At 39.0% G+C, this 22,987-nt stretch overlaps 2 protein-coding genes across 3 annotated transcripts; both read right to left on the minus strand.

Moving 5' to 3' along the window:
• Positions 1 to 1,206: 1,206 nt before the first annotated feature.
• On the minus strand, positions 1,207 to 8,748 carry treh (trehalase (brush-border membrane glycoprotein)). Its single transcript, XM_067595933.1, is given in 10 exon segments — positions 1,207 to 2,179; positions 2,578 to 2,631; positions 3,304 to 3,416; positions 4,265 to 4,376; positions 5,050 to 5,267; positions 5,368 to 5,564; positions 6,209 to 6,262; positions 6,355 to 6,501; positions 6,729 to 6,845; positions 7,020 to 8,748. Coding segments are annotated over 10 exon segments (1,263 nt in total). The 5' UTR covers positions 7,133 to 8,748; the 3' UTR covers positions 1,207 to 2,041.
• A 116-nt stretch (positions 8,749 to 8,864) lies between these two features.
• On the minus strand, positions 8,865 to 22,884 carry ddx6 (DEAD (Asp-Glu-Ala-Asp) box helicase 6). 2 transcript variants are annotated; one of them, XM_067595293.1, is made up of 14 exons: positions 22,827 to 22,884; positions 21,021 to 21,632; positions 20,855 to 20,918; positions 19,854 to 19,958; positions 18,420 to 18,549; positions 17,188 to 17,334; positions 16,120 to 16,214; positions 15,892 to 16,014; positions 15,117 to 15,245; positions 14,824 to 14,940; positions 14,173 to 14,236; positions 13,262 to 13,363; positions 12,969 to 13,148; positions 8,865 to 12,097 (listed from the first exon to the last, which is right to left on the minus strand). In XM_067595293.1, the coding sequence occupies exons 2-13, from the start codon at positions 21,215 to 21,217 to the stop codon at positions 12,973 to 12,975; spliced, it is 1,449 nt and encodes a 482-aa protein (XP_067451394.1). In that variant the 5' UTR covers positions 21,218 to 21,632; positions 22,827 to 22,884; the 3' UTR covers positions 8,865 to 12,097; positions 12,969 to 12,972. The 2 variants fall into 2 exon arrangements, with proteins under 2 accessions (XP_067451394.1, XP_067451392.1); XM_067595291.1 differs by lacking the exon at positions 22,827 to 22,884 and adding an exon at positions 22,373 to 22,649.
• Between the last annotated feature and the right edge of the window lie 103 nt (positions 22,885 to 22,987).

Here is a 22,987-nt window from a genome sequence, read left to right on the forward strand (position 1 = left end):
ATGCACTTGTCACCGCTGCTTCTACAATTCACAGACCGCCCATGCAACGTGCTTCTCAAAATAACGTCTTCAGATTTGTGTAATTAAATGCACCAACACGTGCACGCACAAAACACACACACACACACACAGATGTAGCTTCACCTCTTCTGCCACTTAACTGCCAGACAACTACTTCCACACTTTACAGCTCGATCTCATTAACTGTGCACAACACATTTCCTCTAAAACGACATGGTAATGTGTGAGTTATCAAAAGGAGCAGGTTCTACTTGAGTTACTGCTGTCGGCGAGGGCTGAAAACATAATGACTGCTGCCTGCTGCTTAAACCTCTCTAAACAGCTTAATACACATGGCTGGTACTGTATAGGTGTCACAGTCATGCGTGGGAATAAAAAAAAAAAAAAAGAAAAAAAAAAAGGCCAGCGATATGGCTTGTAGATGAGACTCACAATAGCACATTACCAGAGTGTGATCTTTGGGGTTGCACGGACCGCTGCACATATTGGCCTTTTGCCGGTATAAGTTGCACAGTCAATCTGTTCTGTGCACTCATGCTAAGGAGAGAGGTGCGGTGAAGTCCCAGGTTAGGCCTCATATCTTCAAAGCCAAGAAGGATGCATTTTCTTTTTTCAAGGAGCAAATTTCTCATTACTTTTTTTTTTTTTTTTTTTTTACAACTATTTGAATATCTATATGGACTTAATTTCATGCTTGACCTGCATTTCACCATAGATGTAAGCAGAAATGGCAAAGACAGAATGACTTCCTTGGAAAAATCAGAAATAGCAAAAAAAAAAAAAATGTTTCCTTTTAAATTAACAGTGTGTTTATTACAATACAGTGTCTTTAAAAAGTGTTAAAGCCCTTTGACCTATTCCACCTTCTGTGGTGTTACAGCCTGAATTCAAACTGCAGTAAACGACAGTTGTCATTCATCTAAACACATTGACCCCTAATGTCAGACTAGACTCTTTTAATGCCTGATGGGTTAAACATATAACTACGGAAGCCCTTAGGTGCACAACACAACATCTCACAAAATGGAAAATGTAGGTACAAGCCATATCTCTCATTCTTAATCCTGATTAGGTATCTTCCAAAAATGAAAAGGAAAACCTCACTCTACCTCCCATCTAGCTATCAGATCAGCTTCATCTACATGCAATCAGGATTTGAAATACGGATTACAGTAGTACCTACCTTTGTGAAATGTGTTTTCTGTTTTATTGTTGTGTTTTTGCCAACATATACATCTGCACTACAGTATGTATCTTTAGAAAGGAGCAAAGGTCATTTTAACATATGGTGTAATGTTTTCAGTCATAGACGTTCCATACCTCACCCTTGTCTATGACCGAAACACTGCATTTAATACACTGAGCACTGAGAGTATATTTCACATGTAATTAATGCAGTGTCATCTAAGATTCCTTGGCTAACTTAAAAATGAATAAAAGTGTCTTGAAGAGTCACTAATAAGAGAGTGCTACGTTTTTATTTATATCATTAATAAAATCACTTCACATTTTTATTTCTCACATGAACTATTTTAAACGTAAACATGAGTTTAAATGCAAATGGAACACCTTACTTGGACTTAAGATACAGTGCAGCAATAAACTTTATAATTAAATTAGGTGAATAACTGTTTGTAATGTCAGTTCAATATCTGGGACTACTTAATGTTGTAATCCAGGCAACAGCGAGCAGTAACAGCCTGCATTACTGGAGAGAGTCCAGAATTGCCTAAATGATCTGTATCTTCAGATATCGCCAGAGATAATTTACCTCTGAGGATAAATACTAAAATATTCATCAAAAGGGATTTTTGGTTCCTTCTGCAAATAAAAATAAAAAAATCCTGATCATAGGAAGTGAGGAACAAATATCAGATCTTGTTAAAATATGTACAATTTAGTCTAATTTTTAATGTCAATTTGTGTAAGTCTGGAGTCTGCCAGTGGACACGATGTAAGTGTACTGAAACCTGGAAAAACAAAATCCAACCTCCAGTCAGCCTCGGTTGTCACCTCTGATTCATCGGAGCGTGAGAAGGACTGAGATGACCAGAGGCAGCAGGAGGCCAGAGGACACACGTCTGCATCCTGAGGTGAGAGTCGCCCCATACTGGTCCAAGAGCTGCAGGCCAACGCTGTCGGTCCAACCAAAACCCAGCTACAGTAAAGGACAAGATAATGGAGCGTAAGGGATGTTTTTGCTCAGTCTTATAACTGTATTTAGCACATCAGCAAAGCATAAAAATACAGTGATAAAATCCAATGATAAATACAACAAAAGGACTTATTTGTGCTGATGGGAATAATAAGAAAACCAAAATGAAGAATCAAAATGAGAAACAGAACCCAACAAGGTAGGAAATTATACCAAAAGAAAGATCCAAAATGACAAAGAAGTGAGGAGGGGAGAGCGTAAATGTATATGTGAGCGTGCAAATGTGTTGAATGTAAGAAGCAGGAGGTAGAAAGAACCGACAGTGCTTGGCATGAAATTAGAAAGACATGTGTGACTATAAACACATTAGTTTTCTACCATCAACACATGAAAGGAAATACCTGAACTTCATATTCCTCTCCACCACCAGGTTTGCCATCTCCATTCACGTCATACTGTCAAGAGGAAGAAATTATACATTCTGAGCCAGCTGTGTTATCACGGCGCAACACAAGCACCGAAAATACTGAAACCTTAAAGGACGGGCTCTCAATTTTTCCTGTCTGTTTTTAAACAGTTCTCAGGTGCCCATATGGACATTGAAAGAGGTTTTCCTTGATGTAATTATTCCCCATGTTCATACTGTTCATACATTGCTTCTGTGCTTCCAATTTAAGTGATGCAAGATAAAAATCCACAGTCCTTGTTCTGTGTAGAAATGTATTCAAGTTTATCTGAGGCTAATATGAGGCTTCAGCCATCCAAATGAGTCAAAACAATTGGATATTTTCCAGAGCAGCTTTTTTAGTACAAATGTTTGTTACTATTATTAACTGCAGCTCAACAGGGAAACATAAAGAGGGAAATTTGTCCTAAAAATACTTAAAGTTGGAAGATATCCACCTGCTTTGACTAATTTGGGTGGATGAAGCCTTAGATAAACTTTTAAATGCATGTTTACACAAAACAAGGACTGTGATTTTGTCTCCCATCACTTCACGCAGTATTAACAGTATGACCATGAGGAATAATTACAGCAAGCAAAACCATATGGGCTCATATGGGCACCTAAAAATTGTTTTAAGACAGACTCAAAAAACTGTGAACCCATCCTTTAAAAAACTTACCTTTTCAAACATGGCTTCATATTTCATGTACGCTAACCAGTTTGTCTTGATCCACCACTGGGCTAAATCAAATGCTAGTTGTTTAGCTTCCTCTGAAGGCAATTTGGATAAACCTGAAAATACAAGATTTTAAAATAAACCCAAAATGTCTTTTCAAACACGAGGCTGCTCAAAGCTAAAGTACAGTCTGGAAATATTAGGTAAGTGACGACATGTTTGTCATTGTGTTGGCTCTGTACTCCAGCATATTGGATTTAAAGAACTGCCTTTCAGCCTTAATCATATTGGTGAACTCATGACCCTTTTTGGTGTGTTTGCAGGGAATACACGCCCCAGATTTAGGATAATGCAGCAGGACAAAACATACAGATTAGTCGAGAGGACGAGATGCAAAAACATCTTCAGGAATCTACAACAAGCTCTTGACTCAGTGTTTTTGGAGAACAAGTTTCTAGTCTAAACTTGTCAAATTTTCACAACTGGCCAAGTCAGTCACCTGACTTCAATCCAACTGATCAGCTGTTTCACTACTGAAGACCAGACTGAAGGCAAAAAAAGCCCCCGAAGATGAACACTGCCAAGGATTTGATGCCAAATATTAAATACGGTTACTAATTTAAGTCTACCGTATGTTAATTTTTTAATTTATGTATGTTCACCTAACTGGGGGACTTTGCATAAAAAGGGCTACATTTCTTACACCGTTTATGTGATGTGGATGTAAATGCTCTGAAATTAAAGGTCAGGACTTTAAGTTTATTCTCACTGTGTCATCCCAAATCCTAGAGTGCGGAGCCAGAACAACAAAAAGTGTAGTTTGTCCAAATACTTTTGACTCTGATGTACATTTTAATAAACAATTACGCAAAGACATCATGGGCATCATGTTGAACAGCTGGTGAATTATCACTGTGGGTTTGAGGAGATTCTTGTAGTGGTGGACAAACTGATCTCAGTCTACCTTCAATGAGCATGTGCTGTAAAGGAAGCCATGCATTAAGATAGTCCCACTACTGCCCAGACTCTCTCAGTGATGTTGAGACTCCACTGGGGAACTGAAGAGCACCACTTTACTGCAACCATACAAGCATGTAAGGGTTACTCCTCTGTAGTGTGTGTGTGCCATCTGCTGGAGCAAATGGGCACTTTTCATAAAGCATATGTGGCACCCTTGAGCAAAATATTTAAAGCCTTAACTGTTAGAGTGGAGCTGCAGTGGCCCATAGAAGAGGAGACTAGTCATACTGTGCAGGTGTGGATTTATGCATCTGTATTGATAATTGTTTTAAAAAGGCTGAATGCTCAGTCACCCTTGCAGCATGTGGATAAATAGAGATTTAAGGGTTATTTCATGCAAATGGAATAAATACATAGTTTCTCACTTAGCCCTAGAGATTTTTTGGCTTTATTTGTCATTTTTTTGAGATATCTATCTCTGTTGCCAATATAATGGAGGTGAAGGTCAACTGGTTATTTAACTCGTTCTGAATTTTTTAATTCTAACTACTTTCCACTGAGGAAATAGTCCCCATAAACATTGTTCACTGTGTATCCAGACTAGATAGAGCATTGTTTCTGAAAAGTCAAATTGCTCAAAAACCTCAGAGATCTCAGATCCTGCCCAAAAAAAAACCAACTAATACAATATCTGCATGGCTTCATGCCAGTAGAGGTAAGTGAGAGAATATGTACTGTATCTTAAGTAATTTGAATAAACTGACCATTTAAATAAATGTCCTCACCAACCTTCAGATACTGCAGCACCTTCTCTCTCATCTCAAGCCAAGAATAGCATTGTGCCCAAACAGATGCCAGATTTGAGAGGTAAAACTCAGAGTGGTTGGAATGTGTCACCAGGTTGTAGTCAAACCAGACTCCCCGCTCAGCATCCCACAGCATTGACTTTATTGCTTCTAGTATGCAGGCTGCAGCCTGGTCATACAGTGCAGCTGAGTCACTATTACCTGTCAGAGGACAGCACATCACCATTATATAACACCAGGAGCTAAAATCAGTGTGCAGACCCGAGTTAGTTACAAGGTCAAATGCTGCTCATACGCTCACCCACTATCCTGTGAAATGAAGCAAGAGTCTTCTCACTGAGGCGCAGCAGGGCGTTGAGGTCAGTGGGCAGGATCTGAGTGGTGCGGGTCTCTCTGAGAGTGCTGTTATTGTGACCATCACTGTCTAAATACCAGCAGGATGAAAAATCCCAACCAGACTCTGCTCCCGCCTTCAGATCAATCCACAGCTGCTCCTTAGCAAGAAAAAACATGAAATCACTAGTAGAGCCACAACAAAGCGGCATCTAAGATTTGGTACTTACTCATGAATGTCTACTATCTTAACGTGACATGGAACAAATAAAAAAATTTTCTTAGTAATATGTTTGTTTGTAATTCTACAACATTTCTCAAAAGCCTTCGAGTAAAAAAAGAGATTAAGAGTATCTTCCAAGAAGGAGGAAATAACTCAATGACCTTGGATATTTACCGGAGGAAAAAAAATCTTCAGAAATGAGAGCAAACACAGTTTAATAGCACTAAGAAAAAAAAATCAGCATTTTAGACAACAGGTTTATCCTTCAAATAGATTTCCCTAAAATGTGTAGACCAATTACTCAGCAGCAATGTGAAGAATGAATGTGTTTAACATTAAATATTCATTAGAACATGGTACTGAGGTATTTTCAGAGCAAATTTATTTTGCACAGATCCTTGAATCCGAGGAAATATATTCCATTTTTCTGCTGAGGAGCAATTACAAACTATAGCGCATTCATTCCGCACCCCAGAGTGTTATCCTTTGTTCATGGAATAAAATGACCATTGCAGAGTAATATTTCCGATGTTTGCTCGTAAAGGGGATTCATTCAGCCACCAAGTGTTTGAATGTTGATAAGTCATTACCATCCGCAATTCCTTCAGCCATTTCCAGATCATCTGTGTAGGATTCAGGTCTACAAAGAACAGAAGAAATACAGTAATTGGTCCACACCCTACGCATGTCTTTAAGTTGTTTTTACAATTCACAAAATTTCTTTGTGCATACCTGGGCAAGCCGACCGGTACATGATATCGGTTGAGTACATGATCTGCCGCATTTACTTTCACTACCTTAGAACCAAAAATTGGTACTCGTGCTCCTGGTAAAGCTGCTCTAAACCAGTACATGTACACACAGCAGGGAGAAATGTTTTAATTCACAATACTTTTCACAGTCCTTGATATCATTACACACACAAGTTGAGGTGTCACAATCTAATTAAGCATGGCAGTGAAAACAAAACACTGGAGGCATAAAGAGACGTGAGGGCTGACATTTTGATGTTTTATATGCCTTTTTTTTCTATCCTGAAAAAGACATGAGGCAGCTGAAGAATGATAATGTGTCTGGCAGGACATCAGCTCAGGCCTAAATATCACCCGAGGAACTCTTTATCCTTGGTTGCTTGATAGTAGCTCTCCACCATTAGAGTGAGGAATGGAGGCTGACTGTGCCCTTCGTAGTAAATCCGCCCACCATTTGGAACGAAGCCATATCTGTAGGAGAGTGATAGAAAAAATCTTTTATTCCACAAATCTTGAAATCCCCCAAGTGTACAGCTTGGGTTCCTAAATGACTTATTCAAAATGAGCCTGCTGAACTACCTGCAGCGAGCTGGACTTTTTTTTTTTTTTAGTGCTATGAAAGATGAAAGGTGCTTTAAAGCGTACCTGTTGAGGTAGAGGAAGTTTTGAATCATCCCATAGGCCGTGTCTGTCATCTCTGACAGCAGGAGCCCATTGATGACCCAGTAGGAGTCCCTGTTAGGCACAGAGCAGCTCATGTCAATGTCTGCAAATGGCAGAACTGAGATGGGCTCTCAGCAGAGACCCCTGTCTGGGTCTGGCTGTGATCTCTCCTGGTGAGACTCCACTCTAGCTCTCAGACAACTGAGAGACAGGTTTCATCATTCACTCACCAATAGTAGAATTCCCTGAAGCGCCCCCCTGGCACGATGACAGGATGTGGGGAGTGGAGCTCTGGGTGATCTTTAACACTAAGACGGATCTGGAGGAGAAAATCATTGTCAGTTTAAAATCTCTCAGTATAGGTGGGTGCTTGAAAACACTGCCACAGGATCTCGGGTGCCAAAGAAATCTCAAGAATGTCATTGTCATCACCTTTCTGCCAAGACACTTCCACAGATTATGTATCTTTTCAGCCCAGTTACATAGTTCTTAGTCTACTACATTTTTCCAGAAACTTTGGCCAGCATGTAAAAGTCAACTCATGTCAACAAAGCAGTTAAAAGACAGTATTATCTGAGTGTGAGCCCTCCAATAACTGGATCTCACTTGTCATTCCAGTCTTGTGGAGTCTATGAATCAAATTCTGTCCCTGCTTTTTTTTTTTTTTTTTTTTAAAGTATGCACTGAGGAACTCTTGCAGTTTGGCAGGTGAGACAGTAATGTTTGGAGATTCATTTGAAAAGTTGTAGAAAGCAGACAAAACAACATCTGCAGGAAGGCACAGGGAAGCAACAGAAGCAGTCACATGGTGAAGCTCCTGGGGGGGGGGGGGGGGAATCACATTTTACAGGCTTTGACTTACCAGGAGCAGCCTTCAGCTTCATGTCAACAAAGTACTTATCATCAAACAGTTAAGCTTTCTGTACCTGATACAATATGGGTCCATTACAGTATACTTCACTGAAATCAGTTCAAAGAAATGTGAATTATTAAACAGACATGATAAAGGGGAAATGTGTATTAGTACAATACACACACATCCTATCACAGTCCTGCAGGTAAGCAATAAAACCCATATCAATATCACTAAAAATAAGCAAGGGGCAAAGGTCTGCTGACAACTTAATGCTGAGGGAGTAAATACAACACAAATATGGAAAACTTCCAATTTGCTGGCTGCAATAGGTGGAGGATTCAACACTTTTTTTTTGAGCAGCAGCAGAACGCTGTTATCTCTGTTCTCTCAAACATTTTGCAGAATAAGAGCAACATCGCCGAAAGCTGCCAAGAAAATTCAATCTGTTTCCTGCCGTTGGAGTGTAATCTCTATTTCGGGAAGTTAAAAACACGGTATGTGGGGGAAAATCTATGAAAGGATTCCAACAACACAGCCAGAAAACTTAAGTCATAAAGAAAAGAAATAGGTATGCCAATATTTAGAATTACAATAGTTTAAAACTGAAAAGGTTAATTCTTGGTTAAGTTCCAAGTAAAACCTTTAGAGGTAAAGATATAGGATTGTCAAAGGTGCCTAAACACACACACACACACACACATATATATACACGCTTTCAGTCATTAAACTTACTGTCACACGGTGGAAGAAAATCCACTAATGAACAAACTACCATCAAGTTGTACATTTTGAGCTGATAACTGCAGTGACACCAGCGTACAAGTGAGACTGTGGTGTGAGAACTGCCTGCTGGTCAGTTTATATTAAGACAGACTGAACTGAGCAGCGGTAACATACTGACACCTACAGTAGCTTTGCAGAGCTGTTCCAACAGGACTGTAGACAAAGGAAAATAAAAACACTTCACACAATAAATTTCAGTGAGCTTTATTTTCAACAAAACTTTCATATTATTCATGACATCCTTCAAACTTAATGCCACTGTAAAATGAGCTTCACTGAAAAATCTGCCAATTAAATAACGACCAAATTTCCATCAAATAAAAAAAAAAAAAAGGAACTCAGGCTTCACTTAAATTTGGAGACTTTAAAATAAGATGTACTCCTCTTGAACATTTCATTGGAAAAAAAGAAAATCCAAATCTAAGGGCAACTTTTTCAAACCATTTATACCCATTTCCATTAACTTTGGATTTTGTAATCCTGTTTTTGTGATGCCCAAAGGCTCCTCCCCATGTTGTTTTACTGATGCACAAGTTTTGAGAGAATTCCCTGAAGGGCTCTTCTCACATCCTCCTCGACAGTAAGTGATGGGACAGGCCGAATTGTACACAAAAGCTGTGTTATCTTCAATGCGTAACAACTATCAAGAGATGATTAACATGTGCATCAGGGCAGCAAATGCACTAATTTAAACCCCCCCTACAAATTTAAAAAAGACCTTAAAGAATGAGACAATTTAGTCACATAAACTATCCAATTAGTCGCCCAATCTGGGGCAAGATGCTCTTGTCTCAGACTTTAAGGTTCTCAAAATGACAGCCACTGGCAGTGAAACCGCATCCAATCAAAGGAAGCAACACACTAAATCTCGAAGGATCGTCGATTTTAGACTTGAAACATTTGCTCTGGCGATTACTGCCAGTGGGCTGACAAGAAACAGACCGCTGCCAAATATCTGTACGATTAGATCCCTGTTCAATCAGCTAATGTATCATTTAATTTGGATATTTTTTTAAACAAATACAACCCTCCCACCCTAAAAAAGCCAAAACAGCCAAATTTGATGTGAAAACGACTTGGGGGACGACAGAACTGAGAGAACAGGGATCACAGTCCTAACCAATGAGAAAGTCGAGGGTGAATATGAACTAATCAACATTGTCACATGGTTATCTTTTAAAAAGAGCTCAAATTAAATGTGCAATAATACTTCTCATTGATTAGAACAGTCAAAAGAGCATCTCACCGTAATTAAGGGAACCTCACTTGCAAAAAGGTTCTGGCTGAACAAACAAATGGTCAGAGAACCTTAATGCAAAAATAAGGTTGTAATCATGCTGCATAAAAAACTGCAACTGTAACCCAAACCCAAAATATCAAAGCAATTAAAGGGCAGAGAAATAAGCCAAACTCAGCAGTGTGAGGTGCCCAAGTTATTTTTTTTAAACAAGCAGTCCATGTAATAGTAATTTTGTAATCCTTCACACCTGTTCCCCTTCCTTGCCATTTTTTTTTTTAAATGTTTTACACCATCATGCACGTCTTCCCCATTTGGGCATCATGAGTGTACAAAAAGCAGTGCAGTCAGTGTTATTGCCTGAATCCATCTCTCTGTACTTTAAGTGCAGCCCAGCCTGCTCAAGTTGTTTTGAGTGCAGCATCTTTTCTTGGCTGGTCTCAGTAAAGCCAGCTAACTTGCAATGCACAGAGATTGAGTTCCTGCTACATTTTAGGTCAGATGGTTCATTTTTGATGCATTCGGCCAACATTCTTCAAAAGGGGAAAGAAAACCCACTGCTTCCTCCCAAACATTTGTGAAGTAATGAAACTGTGCTTAAAAAAGCACATAAACGTAACAGCTAACACCTCCCCCAGAAAACAAATTCTCTGCCAATTCAGCTGCACTGCAGCAAGTAGTACTACTACATGATAGAATATAATTTTCTCTTCCAACAGAAACACTCTGACTGGAGATCTGAGAGTGTCTCAAGTGTCAGTTTCACAAGTTAAGGCTGGTGACAACAACAAAGAATTCATTACTAAAAATGCACAAGCTTAACAAAGCCATCTGTCTAGACTGAACACTTGTTAACACTGGTAGCAGGAGAATAAGGGCAACAATTTAAACAATCTCTGTTTAAGTGCAGCTTTGAAAAATTGCACTCGCCATCAAATTTGGAGGGGCTTAAACATTATCAGTGATGAACTTGGCCTCCAAAAAACATTTCATGCACAAGGTCATTGACTGTTTTAGGTTCTAATAAATTCTGCAATTTCTAAAATTATAAATAAATTCACAGGCCAATATTGCAGATCAAACAAACTGACAGTTAAGGAAACAGTCTCCAGTGCTAACAAGAGAGAAGGGGGGGGGAAAAAGCTTTTTCTGTTTGTCAGCCAGCCTTATGAACTTGTTTAAAACAATCTTAAAATGAAGGTATATACACAAGGTGTACACTGCACCCTACACGTCGGCTGCACGTCTCGCAGAGTTAAGTATGGCCATCCATAGGAAGGTGAGAAACAGGACAAAAAAAGAAAAGAAAAAAAAAAAAAAAGAAAAGCATTCCCTCTAAACTCCACCAAAACAGGAATCCTCATGACTCAGGTTGTTGAGAGGCTGCAGAGTGCTTATTCATTTTTAGTGTTCTGATGCTGAAGACAGAGGAAAGGGTTTGGGTCTTTTAGAAGCACGAAGCTTCTTCACAAGCAACTGGACAGTCTGGCTGTCTCTTGGAAAAAATCCAGCATCTCTGTCCATGGAAAATCCAAGTTAGTCCTCACATATCAGCCAGACTCAAGTGCAGCTAAGCCAGCGAAAAGATAATTCAGACCAGCCTCCCTCCTGACCGCCGCCATTCTTTGCCAACGGATGACCCAACCAAAAACAGTTATGAATTCACCCATGTGGTCGGACATTAAATTAGCGGAACAAATTTTCCAATAGGTGAATATGAGTGTGTGGTATGAAGTGAGCAAGATGACAAATAATGAAGGGTTATTACTTTAGAACAAGTTGAACTGCTTGTTAAGGCACTTGATACAAATTGGTTAAAACTTCCAAAATAAAAAGGTGAAGAATGGAGGGTGTCATATAGGGGTCTGTTGGTGCTGGCTTTGTGTCATTGGTGGATATGAATAATCACAATGTGCATTGATATATTTTCGACTTGGTCCCATACTTTCCTCCGGGTGCTTATGTCTTCAGGGTGTGGTGGTGCAGCATAGAGCCCTATGAAAAGGCAAATGAGTTCTTCCAAAACGCATCCATCAAAATACACATTCCTTATGGTGGCATCCAAAAAAGGAAGACGGACAGAAACTGTACATTTAAAAAAAAAAAAAAAAAAAAAAAGCAAAACTCCATGTCAGGGGGAGGGGGATGAAAAAAGGTACAAAGGGGAATGGAGGATGGACTGATCTGTAGAGGAGAGTGAGAAGAAGGTAGATCAGATTGTATTCAAGTAATTATGTCAGTCAAGCCTCTTTTACATTACTGTGGTTACAGATGTGACCGTCATATTAAGTGTTCCAAGATAACTATGCTTAATGCAATTTTCACTTATTACTGCATAATGGAATCATTCATAAGTCATGTGACCCCTTTGTAGATTATTTGTAGCCTATAATCAGTCTCATTAACAGTTCAATGTCATACATAACATTTTGCCTTTGCAATGAGGTAACATTAATTATGACGAGGAGGGTTAAGACAGAAAGTACTGCTGAATCTAAACCCAAGGATGTAATATGTTAGGCAAGATTCAAGTAAAAGGCATTTAAGATTTCACTTCTGGTTTTTCAACAGATAACCTTCTTAAATGAAAGACAGCCCTTCTGCAGCTGGTAGAAATTGGGTACCTGGCTCAAGGACACTTGAGGTCAGACACTTTGTTAGGAAGGAAGGGCTTGAACACAAACTTTCAAGTTGGCAAAAATGCAGCTTTGTCACAGAACAACAACAACAACTACTGCATTTAAGGGGTTTTAAAGCAACTAGAGTTATTTCTAATTTTTCTGCACCCTCATTTTTTACATCATTGCAGACTGCCTTTGTCATCTTTAGACTTTTCTCACTGTAATGACACTGATGATGGCTCAATTCCATTTAGTTGTGCCAGTAAACTATACCACAATACTCAATGGAGGGGCAATGGCACAGCTAAACATAATGCCTGCCTGAAAAGCAGATGAATCATCCTGGATTTATCCAGAAACAGCTGAATCATCCTGGATTTATCCAGAATCAGTAAGTACTTGTGTATATGGATTGTTAATGTCTGTGTACTCACTGGCTCATGGCTTGACTTCTTCGCCACTCTCACTGTGGTACTCTGCCACATATAGGCTCTTGTCAATGATGCCAGGGATGGGCTTGATCTCTGTTCCAAGCTGCTCCTCGATCCCTTTCAGGTTGAAGCGATCATCGTAAGTGATCAGGTTGATGGCGAGACCCAAGTGTCCAAAGCGACCTGGATATTAAGGAGGTGAAGATTTAAATAGTTTTATCATTATTTGCTACCCAAAATAAACAAGATTAAAAGGTTGCAGGATCCCAAACAAACTTATTGATATGAGCTCTTACCAGATCTACCAATGCGATGAAGGTACGTCTCTCCCAGTTTAGGAAAGTCAAAATTGATCACAACATTCACAGCTTGAATGTCAATTCCCCTCGTGAAGAGGTCTAGAGGAAACAAAAGAAATTAAAACCTACGTCAACATGTCATATTTGGACCAACTGTTTGTCACGACCACAAAAAAGGTAGACACTCCTGTTGAGTGAGTCAACCTGAACCAGTAAGGCCCTAGGTATGCATTTGCGTGCATGAATCATCACAATTACTCAAAGTTCGAGTCTCGCTTTCTTCATACTCTCTCAATCCTTCCATGGTAGCAAAATCTTATCATTTCCAAAACCAGGGCCAACTGTGCAATCTGAACTGAAGTGCTGTGCTCCCACAGGCAACATGAGCACACTGGGCTTTGATTAGTGCGCTCCAGCTGGCTAGCTAAAGCTTTGGTAGTTCGAAAAAATAAAATAAATTAAAAAAAAAAAATCACTGACAACATGAGTGACTCAGGGCCGGGTTATGCTAGAAAAGAACTACTTCATACAGCGTGTTGTCCTATTACAACAGAAGACAAAAGTGCTTAAAGCTGTTCATGTTGGTTCTAGGGATGGCGACGTCTCTCAGTCCACTTTGGTCTCAAGTGAAATATCTCAACTACTGGATGGAATGCCATGTGTTTATCAGGCAGTGTTGACAATTATATAATTTAAAACTTTAAAAAAAAAAAAAAAAGTTTAAAATCTGAGTACTGTGCATCACCACCATCACAAACCACACCAAAAACTGGCACAAAGCAAATCTCCTGGTGATCACATGTAGACAGCCTCACAGTACTGCCAGTTGCAACTAAATGGCTTTTAGATTTCATAATTCTACTCATAAAATAACGCAGAAGTCCTTGCACACAGCACTAACTACTTACCAGTGCAGACGAGATTCCGGCAGAGGCCGTTTCTGAAGTCGTGGAACACGCGGTTGCGATGCTCCTGAGAGCAGGAAAGAGAAAAGTGCTTTTAGACGCCAAATGCACTCATGTATAGACACCTACATCAAATTAAACACCAGAATACACAGAAAATCCTTCACAGCAGCATGTTATGTAAACTTTATGCTAAGTGGATTATGCAGAGTACATTTTAACCTTTCGGCTGTGAAAAAGCACCATGTAAGGAGTATCAAGCTTCATAATTACCGTCAGTAAAACATGACTATGAAGCACAAGCTAAGCTGCACAAGTAGGCTCTAGCGTGAATCTCTTTATCATATATTCAAGGCAACAGTGGGTAACAAATAACATGGTATAGTCCAAAAGCTATTTGTAGATGTTGTCCAGTTACTTAAGTGTCAGGACTGTTTCTCATTGTACAAGATCACACTCCAAAAATAGGGCGATGGTGTGAATTGTTGCAGCACGGCAAGTAGAGTCACATGCACGTCTACATGATGCACCGCATTTATGCACCCTGAAAGTAATAGTAGCAGCTGTTGCATGCATGCATCCATCATAATCTGTGTTGTTTTTTGTTTTGTTTTGAAGCCGATAAGCATTTCTGAGGCAATACTTTGAGCTGACCTGTCTCATCTTGGCATGAATGTAGAAACATGAATAACCAAGCTGGGAGATCTTCTTGGCAAGGAGCTCCACTCTCTGAGAGGAGTTGCAGAAGATTATAGACTGGTTGATCTGGAGCTGAAAGGAAAAAAAAGAACACAAACAGCAATAAATAATAGTGAAATCAAAGTTCAAGAGTGCCCTTTGAATTAAAAGCACACAATAAAGTTTTCCTTTTACAGTGCTGTTTTTATGACACAGCTAGAGTTAGTTAATTAGAAGAGGATCGTTAAACACAGAAAAGCAACACTTACCCTGGAGAACAAGGTGTTAAGGCAATGGACCTTTTGCCTTTCAGTTACATAAGCATAATACTGAGTCACACCCTTCAGTGTAAGCTCCTCCATTAGGTTGATCTCATAGGGCTTCTGCAAGTGCGAATTCTACAAAGTAGGTGAAAAGAAGAGTTGTTATTCAGGTTGTGCTGTACGTTGTGAAGGTAGATTTGTGGATCGGGGAAAAGGGAATTGACACATGTACTTAAAAGGACAGGTTTACATCTTTTCAAATCATTCTTCTTCATTCCAATTAGTCAGGCACCCATATGTACATTAAAACCATTTCTGCTTGCCTGTAATCATTCCTCCTTTTCATACTGGCTCAAAGGACTTTTTAAAAAATGCCCTTCCAATATAGAAGATGGAGGACAATATCCACAGTAATCATTCTGTGCTAAAATTCACTCCAAAGTTGCTCTGAAGTTAATGTTGTTTCAGCAGTCTGAGTTCATCAAGTAAATGTCTTCCAACACTGTCTTTTTAGTATGAAATTCCCTTCGTGTTACTATCCCTCCACCTCAGCTCAGCACGGAAAAAAACTGTCCGTAGGAACACAGAGGGAATTCTGCACAAACACCAACTTTGGAAGATACCTGCTTGATTTAACCCAGACTTCTGAAGCCTTATATTCACTTCAGATTTACTTTGCGATGCATTTTTTTTTTTACACAGAACAAGGACAACTATGGATTTTGCTCCCCCCATCACTTGCATGGGACTGACATCTTTAAAACAAATGAGAAAGATGTACCATAAACTTCTGCACACTGAGAGGGAAGGTTGCAGAGTAAAGCAAAATCTGCCTCTGTTTGTGCAGGAAGCCCAGCATCTCCTCCATCATAACCACAAAGTCCTGAGACAGGAGTTTGTCAGCCTGTTGAGGACAAGGACATGAGAGAAGAAGGTACACAGAGTTGTCTCAAGCAGCTGCTTAAATGTTTAAGTCGAACATAGAAGTAAAATGAACAATTAAACTCACTTCATCCAGAACGATCATCTGCACTTGACTGACTTTGGCCACTCCTTTCTTGATAAGGTCTAAAATCCTCCCAGGAGTAGCAATTATCACATGTACTGCAAAAATAAATAAAATATAAGTCAAAAAATGAATATAAGGTACAATGGACTTGCACTACAAGATGGCCTATTGGCTGACGATTTAAAATGTATAGCCCTTTTGTTTCAGTGTAGTATAATGTCACTACCAAATGTGAGGTACAGTGAGCTGTATCCACTACTTTAGGGGAAATCTCCAACATTTACCAGTGTCCACTCAGCCACAAAACATGCGTTTTGATTGGATGGCATATCGGAATGATCAACATCCATTTCCTGCCTATAATTCAGCTTTACAGCCCCCAGAGATATTAGAAAAACATCCGATTAGCTTACACCAACTAGTTATCAGGATACATTTCCTTATATTATTTCCTGATACTGAAGTAGAAAAATGGTAGTCAGTAATAATGGCCTCATTATGGCTTCATATAAAAAAAAACGAAGAGATCAATCTTCAACATTTGTTTCATGATGTGGCCATTAAGTTATAAATGGATAGCTTCTCGAGAGATTCAGATTGCCAATATCCAACCAAAAAGGACAGAGCCCCTTCATTATGTGTGTAAAATACTGACAAGGTCAGACAGACTTTCTAGACTCCCGTCTCATTTAGTCATAAGAGATGACCATCCATCATCTGGGCCTCATAATATACTGTACTGTACGTATAACTTAGTCTCTTGTTCAGACCACAGTGCAACCCTCAGCGATTAAAATCACAAATGCCACTTTGAATTGTGGAGCCTTCATTTTACAGAGATCAGTGGGCATGCTTCTATGAAACATTTGCTTGCAGTGAAATGTTATGTAACACACAAGCCACCCAGACACATTACGACAGGATAGTTTAGAATGAGAGCTTCAGTACCAATAGTAATGATCTAGTCAATAAGTCACATAAGGGAAGCATGAACTTTCACTTTTGTGAAAACAGGAAGAGTCATATGGAATATCAACATAAAGGTCACTCAGGTAGACTAAAACTTACCTGTTTCATCGAGTCTCATGATGTCATCACGTAGGTTGGTTCCACCTGTGGTTGCCATCACCTTCACCCCACCCATGTGTTTGCTGACCTGGATACATATTTGGCTTACTTGCAGAGCCAGTTCTCTGGTGGGCACTATGACCACAGCTGAAAAAGAGAAACCATCTGTTTTAAAAACACATCTTGTGAAAAAGGAGTCACACATTTACATTGTGTACCCTGAGCCAGCTAACACTTCATCTGGACACATGATCAAGGCTTTTCCAAGCAAGCAGTCCCTGAGACTTTTTCCATGTTTCGTTCTATATGCAGAGGATGTAGTTAGGCCTTTTTACACTGATCAATAGAAAATTATCTTGAATAAATATTTTAAAAAAAGAATACAAAATGGTGTGAATGATGGGCATATGTATTCAGTTACTTTATTTTGTTTCACATCCACCCACTTCACCTTTGGCAGTAATTACAGGCTGGTGGACAGGACTGTATTAGCACTGAACTTTTAGATGAAGTAAGACATTTGTTTTCATTTTTTTGTTCATCTGTGTTGTAAAGACAAATTACATCCTGTTATTTAATTGTGAAATATTAAAAGTTCAAATAAAAAGGTGGTGAAAACATTTTATGGGCATTGTATAATAATTAAGGTTCTAAGTACAATGCAATTAATCACACAATTTCCCCTTTCTTCCAGTCCTTAGTTGTTCATTTTACTGATGTTCAATTTAAATACAATCATACAACTGCAACTGTTATATTTGTTACCAAGTAATCTGACAATTACTTTTCTTGACCTAACTGATCATCTGGTCTACGTTTTGCAAAACTGTAAAATATGTCCATAACAATGTCCCAGAATCCACAGTGATATTTTCAAATGTATTTTTGTCCGACCAACAGTCCAAACCCCAAAGATATTAAATTTACTAACCACAGAAGAATATGAAAACCAGCAGATATTTAGATGTGAGAGGCTGAGACCATATTAGTCATTATTTCTTAAAAAAACTATTGATTATCAAAATAGTTGATTAATTTGTCTTGATAAACTAGTCAAATAAAAAAAATTCAGCTCTACATAAATATTCTATCACTATTTTTCCATTTCATGCCTTTTTCATCCCCATTCTGTCAATGAAATGATTGACTGGATCTTAAAGTAGGTGAGAGTCAAGAATCAACTTCCTGACATTGACTGTGAGCAGAATCTTGCAGAAAAGGAGTTTCCTCACCTTGTATGCAGTCCTTCTTCAGGTCAATGCGTTCAAGTAAGGGAATGAGGTAGGCTCCACTCTTCCCCGTGCCATTCTTGGCTCTGGCCAAGATATCCCTTCCCGACAGTGCAATGGGAATACTTTCCTCCTGCAAAAGAAGCAATAATAGCTGATTATTAATACTAAGTACTACTTTTTTATGGCTGGTTATGTCTGTCCTGATAAAACATTTACAACACTTAAATGATAGAGGTTTGCCCATTTACAACATCATGAAAAGTAAATAGATAAAAAAAAAACAAAATATTGACCCTGAATGTTACAACTCATTTGCACACCAAGTAACTACTCATCACAGACAGGAAACAGGAGATGTGACCTGTATTCTCATCTATATTTATCTCATATATATTTTGTAGGCCTACATACTAAACATTCATTTCTTTCTTTCCTCAATACAGCCTCCCATGATAATTCTTCATGTCTCTGCACCTGCAGAGCAGCCGCCCCCTGACATAACAGCCTAAATGAGTTGTGTTTTTTTTTTTTTTTTTACCTGCAAGACTCGCATTTTAATTCTGTTGTTCATCACTTGTGATGTGAAAACATCACGTTTCCACACAGTCACAGAAAGAAAAAGTGTGCATCCTTAGTATTAGTGGTTATAAAATCCAAGCACAGCACAGAGCATCTTTCCTGCCGCCTGCTGACAGCGCTGTCAGCCCAGGTTTACAGCCTGTAATGCTGTCACCCTGTGTTACTGTTTATAATGACGTGGTTTGAAAAATAGGCAGCGATTTAACTGACAAAATGTGACTCGACTCGGGTTTATCGACTGATGTATCGGCTCAGTGACTTTCAGGGGACAGCCCCCCGGCAACGCTGTGCAATACAATATTCAAGTCATTGTTTTTCCACTAGTGGTTAAGTTTCACCAAAAAATAAATTTGAATTTTTTGCAACGCTTCCACTTAGATAGTCAAACAATGACACTTCTGTGACAGATTGGCATTTAAAGGGTTTAACTTCAAGTGTAAAGGCTCACTTTCTTATTTGCTGCATCACATGAGTTTGACTGCTGCCCAAATCCAAATCTAAGCCAGACCCATTTCTAATCCTAGATGCCACACTAACCAGATTTTAAACAAATTCCCAATGTTAGAATTACCGTGGAACCAGACACTGGAGCTACAATTCTATCACAAGAAACCCTTCACAAAATATTTCAGTAACACAGTACTGTCATTTAATGAGAGCTAATCCTACAGTCAACAACATGTAGACTAACAATTATATCAACTGCTTACATTATTAATACTAAATCATGTGATTTTAATTAAGTAAACGTATCAAAGAACATTTTGTTAACATGTCAAAGGCAAGGTTAAACACAAAGACAATGTATTTCTGAGGAGTAAGAAGGTATAAAATCTGAGTTGTGTCTGGACGTACCTGGATTGGAGATGGTTTTTCCCAGCCCATCTCGAAGATTCCCATGAGCAGCTCTCTCTTTAGGCAATAATCTTCAAACTCATTGCCTTTAGTTGCAGTCACATCCTGTAATTGTCATAAAATAATTAGCATTTGGTTGCTAATATCTACCTGGCTCATGGTCTTGTGAACTTGTGAATTATTTCCCCATTGACAATAAAAGGGGAGAACGTTATTACTAAGAAAACCGAAGGCCAAAGTGTCAATTTCAGAGACTTCCAATGAAAATAAATGCTTTTCTTCAAACTAATCGATTGGCAGCTCTGTGCCATCAGCTACACAAAAGGTAAAGACCTTAGAAAACTTGTTTTGTAAACTAAAATTTGTAAATGGCTCAGTTGTGCAGCAAGTATCTCTTAGAACTTGCGTAGAAAGAAAAAAAGTTAAGGTCGGACCACTGCAACCACTTAAAAAGGTAATTATTAGCATGACTGAGTACAACAGTGATACTGTTGTGACTGTGGTGCAAGTATATGCTTTATAAGGACCACATTCTATTGAATAATAGCCAATACATGGTTACCACTTAATAGTGAATGCATGTATATTGTGAGGCATTCTTTTCTGAATGAAAAAACAAAAACAAATTAAAAGGCAAATGTTTAAATTCAGCTGGTAATAATAAGTACAATAAGTCTTCATAAAAATGGCTATGCTTAACAGAATTTACTAGATGGCTGGAAGCCTTTATAGTGTTCATTGGGGCTACACTGGCTTCACATTGTGAGATTAGACTAAAGACTAAGACAACATCAAGTTTTAATGTGCTTGAAGGACAGTGACATATTTAGCAAGAAGCCCATCAACAGCACCAGTTAAAAACTGTACCTGGAAGTCCAAGACACCCAAAAACTACTTCAATTTTACAAATTAACTGACTAAAATTGATCTTTGTCAAATAATTCCCACTTCTCAATTCAATTACTTTCTGCTTAATAAAAGGGGAACTATCTTGTACCAACCGAAGTTTTCATCCTCATGTCTTTTGGGGGCAATTTCAAATTTTTCTTCCAGTCATCTCCGGGTCTGTAAAAGTAAAGTTCTTGTAAGCAATAAGCATGCCAAAGAACCAACAGTAATAACTGTGTTGTCAAGCAGAGATTCTTTGGTTTCTGTCAAATAACTTACTTGATGACCGCATTAGTTGTGGGGGCAGGCTGGGAATTACCATTGTTGATTGTGCCTTTCATCTGGTTTAGTTGCTGTTGTTGAGGGCCTCCTCCACCTCCACCAGGTGCTCCAGCTGGCTTCACTGAGCCTCTGAGCTGCCCATTCTGGTTGGACAAGCCCAAAATCATTGGGTTCTCTGTCCTGACGGTGCTCATGTTTACTTAGCTTAATTCTTCTGTTCAAACAATGGACCTCAAACAGTGTCTAGATGAAGTGAGTCCTCTCAGCTGGGACCACTCAAAACTTAAGATTGTCCTTCCTTCTTGAGACTTCAATAATTATCTAAATATAAATTCAGTTCAAATCTTTGTCTCAGCAGGTACCTCAACAATATTATTTCTGGGACATCAAGTGACAAGAAACAAACTGCTCTTTTCAAACCTTAGAAGATTTCTAAGCATGTATTTCTTGAGCAAATTAGGGCTTAGCATAGATGTAATCTGCCAGTGTTATCTGGAAAACCATACTCCAGGAGGGCTTTGCTAGCGTTCAAGTATTGGCCGACTATTCAGCTTGCCATCTTGTTTAGCTTGACTGAGCCGCTGCGTCCTTTCTCAGATTTTTACAACCCTGAAACACAGGAAACAAAACGTTAGAAACCCCATACCCGTCGAAGAAATAACATAACTATTTGACGCTGTGTGGCGTACTATAATATGTTGTATTTGGAGGGTGAAGTGCTTTAACGCTAACATGAAAGTGCGCTGATTAGCTGCTGTAACAGTAGCCGGCTGTCCTAACGTTAGCCGACACATAGGAGGCTGTTGACGTTTAGTTCAAGCTAACCCTTGCTAACAATGTAAAGCCAGCGTCGATATTAACAAAGTCAAGCACATCAGTGCTGTACAGTTACCTCAGACTGAAACTATGCTGTCTGTTTAATTAAGTTACCCGAATACTGGACTTACCAGGAACATTTTCTGTCTGTTTGATCCAACTAACTAGAAGCTAAGCTACCCTTCTGCTAGTGACCGACATCTGGTTGGCTTGTTAGCACAATGTTGTACTCTTTTAGTCATCGACGTTACGAAACCGAATTCAGAGATGTTTATTTCACTCGGTGTGTGATAACGTGTGTGCAAATAACACTTGACACTGTCCAAATGTTATCTTACTAACAAAGCTAAACTAGTTATCTAGCCGAGCCGAGAGTGCCGTGCTAGGGTTGCTAACGTTAGCTGGCTAACATACACAAGCTAACGGTGGCGAACTGACAGTTACAGATAATAATGAGAGCCACCGCGAAATAATTGAATATCTGGTGAATAACTGTCCACACATAGTCATAGTTTATAGGCACAGCCATTTACCTTGGACAAGTTAAAGAACCGGTTCCCTCTGCGGTGTTTGCTAGGTGTATCAATTTTTAGCTGACTACGAAAGAGTCTTCTCAACCGTTCAAAATGGCTTCCACTCGTATTTGAGCCCGCCCCCGTCAACCGAATCAGCTGCTTTTTATCTCAAATCAGGGATTTACCTTCACGGTGTCCTGTCAAAACAATCCTGTCATACTATCTGAAATTACTAAATCCACTGCACCAATTGTTCTCGAGTTTGGCAGTGTGTACAATCGGCATTTAAAAAATCAAATTTAATCAATAGGAGATGAGGAAGTAACGGCTGAAAAACGGTGGGTGGGGTGAATGATCTGATGAGAGGTTGGTTGTAGTTTATCCCAAATTTGAAGGATTTTTTTTCATCTGTTCCACAAAACTAAGGTATAAAATGTTAGAAAGATATCTGGGATTGCCCATTTATACTCACCGTAAAAGTTAAAGGCACAGTCCACTCAAAAATGTCTTTTGCTTCTTGTTCCTACAATTGGATGTTTGAGCTTCACTGAGCAGAATGATGTATGTGCATAGTTTCACACTTGAAGGCTTCTTTTTTATATTCATCTGCTGAGAGTGGAAAGTTTTTCTGTG

The sequence above is a fragment of the Thunnus thynnus genome, chromosome 7 (genome assembly GCF_963924715.1).
Source record: "Thunnus thynnus chromosome 7, fThuThy2.1, whole genome shotgun sequence".
NCBI lineage: Eukaryota > Metazoa > Chordata > Actinopteri > Scombriformes > Scombridae > Thunnus > Thunnus thynnus.

Bases quoted from the DNA above. Each gene is read 5' to 3' on its own strand.
- ddx6 (XM_067595293.1), bottom strand. From the start codon at position 21,217: ATGAGCACCGTCAGGACAGAGAACCCAATGATTTTGGGCTTGTCCAAC. The intron at 19,959-20,854 runs GTTGGTACAAGA...TGACAATTACAG, and splicing joins ACATGAGGATGAAAACTTCG to GATGTGACTGCAACTAAAGG. The intron at 18,550-19,853 runs GTACGTCCAGAC...CTTCTTTTGCAG, and splicing joins AAAAACCATCTCCAATCCAG to GAGGAAAGTATTCCCATTGC.